The following is an 11,867-nucleotide window of genomic DNA, read 5'->3' on the forward strand; positions in this document are numbered from 1 at the left end:
CTAACACAAGGAAGAGCAGCTCGCTAGAAGCAGTAAGCGTAGTGTGCAAGTCTAGATTACTTTCATTGATCGCTTACTAGCATCATATTTTGACATATATAACAGCTGCTATATCATATATAACAGCTACTATAACATATATAACAGCTGCTATAACATATATAACAACTGCTATAACATATATAACAACTGCTATAACATATATAACAACTGCTATAACATATATAACAGCTGCTATAACATATATAACAGCTGCTATAACATATATAACAACTGCTATAACATATATAACAACTGCTATAACATATATAACAACTGCTATAACATATATGACAGCTGCTTTCAGTTAATTTCTTTTGCCGCCTTGATCAGTTGATCACCCTTGGTTGATGCAACCGTTTAAAGGTCAAGGCCAAGATTACCCATATAGATACTATTCTACCCAGTATCTATACTAGGTAGAATAGCACCCATATAGATACCGGTACAATTCTACCCATATACGTATAGATACCGGTACTATTCTACCCATATACGTATATACACTGGTAACTATTCTACCCATATACGTATATACACTGGTGCTATTCTACCCATATGAATACTGGTCGAAAGCATTGCTAAAACCTTCATATGCTCATCAGGACTTGATATAATCAGCTGGTTTTTATCATTTCTAATTCTTGTAGAGTCTGACCATCTTCAAGAAGACCTGGCAGAGCTGTCAGGAGAAATTTCACTTAAACAAAGAAGTGTGTTAATAAAAGGGTGACAATTCTGTAACTGGTATAGCCTTAAATTTTAGTATAAAAAAGTTCATGAAAGTGTCTCTCCAAATTTAAATATTCCATTTTGCACTATGAGCTATAATGATTCTCTTGCTCTGCAGGCTGAATTTTATTCTGCTATTTTAATTTCAGCAGAGATAAATCACAGTTGACCACTTCTGAAATAAAAGACGTGCGGTTGACACCCCCATCCTCGCCATCGCTGAGCAGGAGACGCCAGCCACTCCAGGACTCTGACAGTACTAACGTATTCATGAGGCTCACCAACACACAAACTGGCGGCACACAAAATAAAAAGGCGCAGAGCTTTGGCACCGTCAGCAGCTGTGACAAAGTAATGAGGCCCAAGTTTTCAAGTTTAACCCGTTGAACTACTTACGTAATTGTCTTCATGTGTTGACTAACAAATTATGAGCTGGATTTGCATGTATGTGAGTCTATACAGCCTAATACTAACTTACTGTGATACCTCCAACATCATTAAAATCATTCAAAAACAAATATTAACTGAGCATGGAAAAAACATTTCATAATCACGATGATGAACAGTCGCGTGTTTCTAGAGCATTGCTTACTGAGTACTGCTGCAAAAAGTCTCAGACTGAACAAACAGTTGCCCTAATGCCATTCCCCTAAAGATATACTATTCGGCTCACGTTGGACTAAATAGGAATATTGCATCTCTTAGAAATTAGAAACTCAGGCTAGAATTAGTGTTGTTAGTCTCAAATAGCAAGAATTAACAAAGAGTGCGCACCAAATCGCAGAGTGGTTTGTTATAACAGATGCGTTTCACTGCCTTGAAGGGGCCAACTCAATTTTGGCGTTATCAGCTCTTAGATAAAAGCCCAATGCGTAAACCTTTTGAATGGCCCTACAATACGTTTTCTGTAGTCTATGATTTTTACCATGCGACAATGTATTGTAAACAACCTCGCTACATCATGTGTCTGGTACACTTGTCTACACACAATCTATACACAATCTAGGCAACTAGTTGGGCAATTGACCTTATGACCTTGTGTATCTTGACTAGAGAGGTGATACTAGCCATGGCATCCTAGGAGTAACTTGTAACTAAGCAAGTGCTTACAAATGTTTGCTTTTCAAACAACACGAGTGATGAGCCAGATGAGCAAACAATAGGCATTCGTAGTCCATAGTAGTCCCATTGTATAACGACTTGGAGAGGTTTATTTATGACGATAATATTGAGTGATGCTGCTCCAAAGTACTCCTATTGTAGCGCGTTGCTTCATGAGCCTCTATTTTGATTGCTATGAGTTGGCAAATCGCTACTCTTCCAACTAGCCCCACTTTTTGCCTTTGGTGTTCTAGTAGCACACCAAACCACGGACTGCAGCACCTCTTCTTTACAAGAAAATAATAATTTTAGGAATCGTTATGATTTTAATGTTAGTTTTTCTAGGCTAAGCGATGCACTCTTTGATATATTAAAATGGCTAGAGAGCATTAAATTAGCATTAGACTAACTACACGATATGCAAGTAAAATAATTATATGTTGAAAGCATAATTTTTATTCCCCATAAGCCTTTAAAACGATTGACGTAAAAAATTTCACTAATAGAACATTGGGGTGAAGATATTTTCGAGTCATCTTTATACCTGCAGTAGATCATTTATAGGAGGTATGATTGGTTTCTGTCTAAGAGCTATGTATGTGTAACCTTATCAAATTGTAATAGCGATGTTGTTACTAGAAGCTCAGCAACATTGTTACTTAAATTTACATGTTTTCATTTGGGTGGGTCTCTTGCAGGTGACAAGCTGCAACCAGAGTCTCATATGTGTAAAGAAGGCAGTTGGTCACACAAAGACTGTACTATCTATATGTGCCGCCGACAATCTTTTGGTTTCTGGCAGTAAAGGTAAGTGTCAAGTTGACTCTAATCTAACGCACTAACATATTCTAATACCTCATAATTGACCTGTGTTTCCTTTTGTCTCGCAGACTTGACGTGCAAAGTGTGGAACATGTCAATTGGTTCAGAAGTTTTGTGTCTTGGTGGCCACCCTAACTATGTCTCCAAAGTTCGATATTGCGAGGTCAACCGGCTTGTCTACACTGTCTCCAATTCATTTGTCAAAATGTGGGACATCCGAGCTGGAGCTAAATGTATAACAGTGCTCAGGTAAGCCTAGCTCGACTCATACTTACTTGCTTTCAGATGCAATTACATTTATATGGCTACTTGTTACCTTCTCTACCACACATACAGTCAAACTGTCCAACATAAGATATTACAGTTAGTTCCTATCATAACGGTTAGTTCCTATCATAACAGTTAGTTCCTATCGTAATGGGTAGTTCCTATAATAACTGTTAGTTCCTATCGTAACGGTTAGTTCCTATCGTAAAGGTTAGTTCCTATCATAACGGTTAGTTCCAATCGTAACGGTTAGTTGCTATCGTAACGGTTAGTTCCTATTGTAACGGTTAGTTCCCATCGTAACGGTTAGTTCCTATCGTAACGGTTAGTTCCTATTCTTTCGGTTAGTTCCTATCAAAACGGTTAGTTCCTATCATAACCGTTAGTTCCTATCATAACGGTTAGTTCCTATCGTAACGGTTAGTTCCTATCCTTGCGGTTAGTTCTTATGATAACGGTTAGTTCCTATCCTTACGGTTAGTTCCTGTCAAAACGGTTAATTCCTATCCTTACGGTTAGTTCCTATCCTTACGGTTAGTGCCTATCATAACGGTTAGTTCCTATCGTTACGGTTAGTTCTTATCATAACGGTTAGTTCCTATCGTAATGGTTAGTTTCTATCATAACGGTTAGTTCTTATCCTTACGGTTAGTTCCTATCATAATGGGTAGTTCCTATAATAACTGTTAGTTCCAATCGTAACGGTTAGTTCCTATCGTAACGGTTAGTTCCTATCGTAACGGTTAGTTCCCATCGTAACGGTTAGTTCCTATCGTAACGGTTAGTTCCTATTCTTACGGTTAGTTCCTATCAAAACGGTTAGTTCCTATCATAACCGTTAGTTCCTATCATAACGGTTAGTTCCTATCGTAACGGTTAGTTCCTATCGTAACGGTTAGTTCCTATCCTTGCGGTTAGTTCTTATGATAACGGTTAGTTCCTATCCTTACGGTTAGTTTCTATCAAAACGGTTAATTCCTATCCTTACGGTTAGTTCCTATCCTTACGGTTAGTGCCTATCATAACGGTTAGTTCCTATCGTTACGGTTAGTTCCTATCATAACGTTTAGTTGCTATCGTAATGGTTAGTTCCTATCGTAACGGTTAGTTCTTATCGTAATGGTTAGTTCCTATCGTAACGGTTAGTTCTTATCCTTACGGTTAGTTCCTATCATAACGGTTAGTTCCTATAATAACTGTTAGTTTTTATCATAACGGTTAGTTCCTATCGTAATGGTTAGTTTCTATCATAACGGTTAGTTCTTATCCTTACGGTTAGTTCCTATCGTAATGGGTAGTTCCTATAATAACTGTTAGTTCCTATCGTAACGGTTAGTTCCCATCGTAAAGGTTAGTTCCAATCGTAATGGTTAGTTCCTATCGTAACGGTTAGTTCCTATCGTAACGGTTAGTTCCCATCGTAACGGTTAGTTCCTATCGTAACGGTTAGTTCCTATCGTAACGGTTAGTTCCTATTCTTACGGTTAGTTCCTATCAAAACGGTTAGTTTCTATCATAACGGTTAGTTCCTATCATAACCGTTAGTTCCTATCATAACGGTTAGTTCCTATTATAGTGAATACTGTGCCAACAGAGATGGACACAATGTGAGGTTTTATATCTTATGTTGCAGTTCCTCTGGTCTGGTGCATGACAGTATCCCTGTGGAGCCAGCGTCGAGCAGTCAGGCCATTCTCCAACAGGGAGAGCAGCAGATATTTGATATCCAAGTCAGCAGAGATGGTCATAAACTATACACAACTACTGGAACCACCGTTCAGCTCTGGGACCTCAATACGTAAGTTGATGCGTTTTTTTCAGTTACGATCCCTAGAATAAAAATCTACATTTGTTAGTTTGTATGTTGTCCATAAATGTAATGTTGTTGCTAAGAATCCCTCTGATAATGATGGATTTAGTTTGGATGCCGGCTTGTCTTCAATTTCCTTGTAAATATTTGTGTATATTATAGTTTGAGAATTTTCCAGTTAAAAAAAATTGAAGATTACGAAAATTAGAGAATTTTGAGGCACACACTCTCATTGACAGCTATTTCTGTTAAAAGCACTTTAAAAATATTAGTATTAGTAACTGTAGTTACCAAGGTTAACATAATATTTTCTCATTAATTTTTAGTGTTGTTCATCACATAAAATTTGAGATGGAGTGAATGATCAATTTCAGTATATCAGTTTTTCCTGGTAATTACTCAATCCAATCGTGATCCCACTTGATGGCCTGGAGATCAGAGTCGTTATAAAATACGTCAGACCTAGTCATTGCTGCATTGTTGGGCCTATCTGGTTCAGTCTCACCAGATCAATCTGTCAGTACGAAAATATAAAAGTTTGATGATTTTCACCAAGGGGTGTTTGTATTAAATAATCATGATGGGCTTCTACACCCCTCTATACGACATTTTTATGTTACGATGCCAACACCGGAACAAATTTATTTCGTATGGCAAGGGTCTAATGCAAATGTAACAAGCAAAATTATAGATAGGTAAAATAATAAAAAATATGAAAAGGTTTTTATACCACATCCAAGGTGGGATACTTCTCGATATATCTACTAGCTAGTATATTGTACTTACTGTCATTAGAGGTGGGATACTTCTCGATATATCTACTAGCTAGTATATTGTACTTACTGTCATTAGAGGTGGGATACTTCTCGATATATCTACTAGCTAGTATATTGTACTTACTGTCATTAGAGGTGGGATACTTCTCGATATATCTACTAGCTAGTATATTGTACTTACTGTCATTAGAGGTGGGATACTTCTTGATATATCTACTAGCTAGTATATTGTACTTACTGTCATTAGAGGTGGGATACTTCTCGATATATCTACTAGCTAGTATATTGTACTTACTGTCATTAGAGGTGGGATACTTCTCGATATATCTACTAGCTAGTATATTGTACTTACTGTCATTAGAGGTAGGATACTTCTCGATATATCTACTAGCTAGTATATTGTACTTACTGCCATTAGAGGTAGGATACTTCTCGATATATTTACTAGCTAGTATATTGTACTTACTGTCATTAGAGGTAGGATATTTTTCCATATATCTACTAGCTAGTATATAGTACTTACTGCCATTAGAAGTAGTGTACTTCTCCATATATCTACAAGCTAGTATATTGTACTTTCTGCCATTAGAGGTAGGATACTTATCCATATATCTACTAGCTAGTATATAGTACTTACTATTATTAGAGGTTGGTGTATGAATCTTAGAAAATCCACCACAGTTGTAACTCTCTTCTATAGGTGATTTATGTACACAACTATAACCTTCCATAGGTGGTTTATGTACACATCTATAACCATTCATCTATAGGTGGTTTATGTACACAGCTATAACCTTTCTTCTATCAGTGGTTTATGCGCACAACCGTAATCTTCTTTCTTTGTATAAGTCCAAGGGTCACTTCTAATGTGTATTTGATCTACCCATGTGGCATTTTGTAACTGACAGTTATTTTTCATTGGTTGTCCGCTTGCATGCACAACATCATTTAACCATATATATATTGTTAACAGCACTTACAACTAAATCTAGCAATTTAGCTTCTGCACCTTTTTGATGACTAATTGCTATATTCATTTAAACTGTCAAGGCTGGTGATCTGTAAAATATTGTACGCTTACAGGCTATCGGCAGTCGGAAAGGTTGCTAGCGGCCACCAAGCACCGATTATTTGCCTTAGTTTATACAACGACTCAAGAGGGAAAGAACAACTCTTAACTGGCTCCAAGGATCATCTAATTAAGGGATTTGATATTTCCAATGAACAAACTTCAAATTATCCAATTCAGGCCAAATTTACTATGGACCCTCCTCACTATGATGGTGTTCAATGTCTCGCGCATCGTCAGGACATCCTTTTTAGTGGTTCTCGGGATATGCGTATCAAAAAATGGAACCTCAGTGAACCCTCTTCTCAACCACAGGTAAAATTGGTGTTTTTACAATACTAGGTGTTGCTCTATTTAATAGCAAAATAAAGGTGATAGTTATTTCCGGTAATGGTCACCAATCAAGATCACTACTTTGTAATAAATATTTTTTATTAGAAGTAATATTTGAGATGGAGCGAATGATTGATATCAGTATATCGGTTTTCCTGGTAATCACTCAATCCAATTGTGATCCTACTTGATGGCCTAGAGATCAGAGTCAATATAAAATATGTCAGACCTAGTCATTGCTGCATTGTTGAGCCCATCTGGTTCAGTCTCACCAGATCAACCTGTCATACGCAAGACATTATGCTGTGTCTCTCACCAATATTTGCAAATGTCTTGTAGGTTTGTTACAATACAGAGACTCATTTATGATTAAAAGTTTCATATTGCAGGATTGCATTGTTGACTCATTCAAAAGGGACAAGTTGATTTGCCAGTGTTTAATCTTTACCATCTTTAATGCAGTTCACGCCGCTCCTTTCCGCTTAAGTTGAATGTCAATTTCAAACAAACTCCTGGTTCCTCATTCCTCAACTTGCATTGTTTTCAGTCAGTTAATGGCGCCCATAAGGACTGGATCACCGACATGTGCATGCTACCAGATAATGACATATTGCTAAGCTGCTGTCGCTCTGGCACTGTGAAGATTCGGTCAAACGAGACTTGCCAGCAGCTAAATGAAGTGCGTGCTCATTCATTAGCCGTCAACTCTATGGCTACCAACCGCAGCAATCTCTTTACTGCCTCTAGGTAAAGTAGTATATAGTACTTACTGTCACTAGAGGTAGGTAATTGTTCAATATATCTACTAGCTAGTATATCGTACTTACTGCCATTAGAGGCGGGATACTTTTCAGTATATCTACTAGCTAGTAAATAGTACTTACCGTCACCAAAGGTAGGTAATTGTTCACTATATCTACTAGCTAGTATATAGTACTTACTGTCACCAGAGGTAGGTAACTGTTCACTATATCTATTAACTAGTATATAGTACTTACTGTCACCAGAGGTAGGTAATTGTTCAATATACAAATTATGTAAGCTTATTGTAAATTTAATGTTACGTCTGTCACCCATGTGTTCTAATGAGACACTTGGCCAATTAGCCAAATAGTATAGATTTACTGGCTTTTCCTTAAATCCAAATAATTCACTGATTACTGTATGTATTCGAGTATAATCACAAAATTTTTTACCCATTTTTAATGATAAATCATGAGTAAGCACAAGTAGTCGCATAGCGTCTTGTTGCCTGATTTACTGAGAACCGTTCGCTTAAGCAATACTAATGATTTTTGTACTGACTGTGTGACTACTTACCTAGTCGATCGGTGTGGCAATACAGATGCCTCAAAAGTGACGTTTTACAAATTGTATAGCGGTCAAATGATTGCGATGCTACTTTGTCAATTGGGAGCAAAACCGATTGATATTTTTAACGCGACTAGAACCCCTTAAGCATCCAACGTTGTTGATACGTCAAACAAAATCTTAAATAAATGCAATATATTGGGCTGACAGTTTCTTTTATAGTTATTCAATAGCATCATTGTGTGAATTGTGTAAATATGCCAAATGGAGAAGTTGATAACTTTGGTTGGTTGTACCAACATATCTTGTTCTTTGTCCAAGAACTTTTCATGCGCCACGATTTAGCATGTATAACAGACATGGTTCATGCTCTTTCAGTGATTGCACGATAAGGATCTGGTGGATGGACCCACATAAACTATACAGTTCATAGCCAAAGCACAGATTCATTCTCCATATTCTCATATTTTTTGTCTGTATTTATGTAGCTATTTTTGTTTTCTTTACGGTTGATGACTATGCAGGAAAATTATCTTATACATTCCTTTTTTAAATCAATGTTCAAATTGTTTGACCCATGTACTTTGCATGTGTCTATATTCCTAGTACACATCCGACTATAAACTCTTTCGTGTCAAAGATTATCATGATGTTACATCATATCCATCGATGCAATTATTCTTCTCTTCTCGTCGATATTTATTTTAACCTTTTAAACACTTTGTCTGTTTTAACTGGCCGTAGATTTTCGAAATGCGCATTTATTTTTGGTGCAATAGGCTTTATTGTATTCAATCTTGTTCGTTGAAATTATCTCAAAAATAAACTAACTTTAAGAGTAATGGAGCTGTCTTATGTATCAACACGAATCCTTTTACTTTGCTCTAATTTTGTAAGGTACCTACATATGTTTATCATAACAACATTGGCTCACAGCTAGTCTAATTTTATTAAAACTATACAATAACATCAATAGTTGAGTGTTTCATTGTTGAGCTGCATGCGTTTGCATCCTCGGTCCAATAAAAGCATGCATTTATAGATATGATAATTCACCTTAAGGAAGGAAACACATCAAAATGATACTTTTAAAGGCAAAGTAACAGTTATGAAGGTAGCATTGCAAAGTAACAGTTCTGAAGGTAGTATTGCAAAGTAACAGTTATGATGGTAGTATTGCGAAGTAACAGTGATGAAGGTAGCATTGCAATGTAACAGTTATGAAGGTAGCATTGTAAAGTAACAGTTATGAAGGTAGTATTGCAAAGTAACAGTTATGAAGGTAGTATTGCAAGATAACAGTTCTGAAGGTAGTATTGCGAAGTAATAAAAAACCTCATAATGTAGTCTACCATGTGGTCTTTGAAGCCCTCTGTGATACTTGCTTACTTACTCTACAGTTAAACATTGATAATGAGTTGGTACTGTGTGGGTGGAGCATGTTATAGTATTCCCTTTTTTTCCAGTTGGTCAGTTTGAGAAAACTAATATGTTTCTCAATGACTTCTCATCTAAAGAACTTTGAGTTAAAGGTTATTATTAAGGGAACGCCATTATCAAGCTGTTAGCAGCAGTCAACGCTTTCCAAAGGCTTTTGTAACTAAACATTTTAAATATTAATAAACAAACAATTTACTTGGCATTTATTTAGTGATACCAAATAACTGACTCCACTTTCTGATTTCGCATTGCGACTGAGTCATGAATTTTGAGCGAGTTTTAAGAACTATCATTGAAATAATACCAGTCGCAGGTGCCAGTTTGCATTTGCTAACTAACGTTAATAATACACTTGAAACAAACTGCAACTAAACTTGTACTCTTGCATCACCAAATAAGGTAGTTTTGATTTGATAATGTAAGAAATATCTTTCAATGCCAGGTGCGTTTTGAACATCATTTCTATCTATGAACAGAAATCCAATTACTACACCTGGAAGACATCATTTCTATCTATGAACAGGAATCCAATTACTACACCTGGAAGACTCTTTACTAACTTAAATCTTTAATTTTTTTATCAAATAATCTTATTCAAAAAATAAACTTATTGAAGATGCTTAATTTTTTAAACATGTAAATGTGGTTAAAGTGACATCTTGTTTGTATAATATTAATCTCAACTTTATTTTACTAATTTCAGCTTTTACATTTACATCTTGAGCTCCGAAATAACTGCCATAGGTGTGACCGTGACGATAAAAATCATTACCTTGTAAGGCTGTTAGGGTAAAAACATATTTCTTTAGCAAACCATACCACCCAGGTATCGTTTGGAAGTATGGCATAAAGCAATGAGCCAGACCTTTGCACGCTTCACAATGCAGGCATGTTGAATTAGATCAATGTTATGTATATTTAACAGGAGAGTTTTCTCGCTGTGTCGAGAGCATTCACTCCCTACAAAAACACTCTAGTGAGTTTTTACACACTTAGTGATCAGAACATGAGCCAAGACTATATGTAAAATGTGCACTGTTTGGAAAGTATCTCACGTTCCATTTTACAGAATACGCAGAGATACTTCACACCTATAACCACTCACACTTCACTAATTTAGTGTTGAGCTCCACTGCTCCGTTTAAAGTAATCTGCTTCCTCATTAGTATTTTGCAAAACTGTCTTTCACCTTCTTCTAAAAATAATGGTAAGTATTATTTTAATGCCAAAGTAATGGCATTAAAATTTCACACACCGACATCACTCAGTTTTCTATGGGTCATCTAATGTATTAAGGTAATTTCAGAGATAGGTTGAAAATATCATACCCTTTCAAGAGCTTCTGTCTAATTTGCTATTGACAGCAAAATAAAAAATTTCCATACTGCAAGATAAATTTTGAGATGATATGCAATAAGTCAAATCTTTACTGAATTCACGTAAGATACAAGATCCTCAAAAGCTCTAGTATATTTGTATTTGAGTCACTTTGTCTGCAAATATGTAATATTTAGGCCTACTGATAAAGTATAATCTAGCCACAACTGACTAAGATTTCAGAGCTTTCAGCCACTTAGAAAATAATGTGTATCAGCAATGATATATAACCACTCCCCATAGATATGGAGGGTAGCCTGGGCATGGCTCTTGTGGGGATTGGGAGAGATCCATGCCCAGGCTACCCCCTCTCTCCCAATCCCCCACAAGAGCCATGCCCAGGCTAGGGGGCATATGTCATTGGTATATCATCAGTATATAAAGAGTCTTGCTTTCAAGAATACGCTGAAAGAAGCAACAAAAACTGCTTGCTTTGCTAGAGTGAAATGCATTTTGGTTAATAGACAAACGGCTATTTCTATGATTAGTTTTACTTTTACATGGTAACTTGAAATCATCCATGCTTTAGCCAGAATTTTGCTCATGCTAGATTCTATTAAATAATCTACCTCAATGCTAAATTTTAATCAACAAACACCAGAGCATATTCAGATATTTTGTTTTTTAAGCTTGATTCCAATGTACATATGTTGAACCAATGATATACAGCCTGTGGGGCTGTATATCATTGGTTGAACTAATGTAAGAAAAATTTACAAAGATATATAATTTGTAATTACTTTCTAACTTTTCAATTGTTATTTTTTCTTACAAAAAAATTCAAACGAAT

General features: G+C 36.2%; 1 protein-coding gene across 1 annotated transcript; it reads left to right on the forward strand.

Moving 5' to 3' along the window:
* Window positions 1-900: 900 nt before the first annotated feature.
* LOC137404324 (kinesin-like protein KIF21A) lies at window positions 901-9,102 on the forward strand. Its single transcript, XM_068090518.1, has 7 exons — window positions 901-1,122; window positions 2,571-2,679; window positions 2,763-2,943; window positions 4,595-4,759; window positions 6,631-6,931; window positions 7,497-7,696; window positions 8,639-9,102. Exons 1-7 carry the CDS (start codon window positions 1,042-1,044, stop codon window positions 8,691-8,693), a joined length of 1,092 nt encoding a protein of 363 aa, XP_067946619.1. The 5' UTR covers window positions 901-1,041; the 3' UTR covers window positions 8,694-9,102.
* Window positions 9,103-11,867: the final 2,765 nt, after the last annotated feature.

The sequence above is a fragment of the Watersipora subatra genome, chromosome 9 (genome assembly GCF_963576615.1).
Source record: "Watersipora subatra chromosome 9, tzWatSuba1.1, whole genome shotgun sequence".
In the NCBI taxonomy this organism is placed as follows: Eukaryota; Metazoa; Bryozoa; class Gymnolaemata; order Cheilostomatida; family Watersiporidae; genus Watersipora; species Watersipora subatra.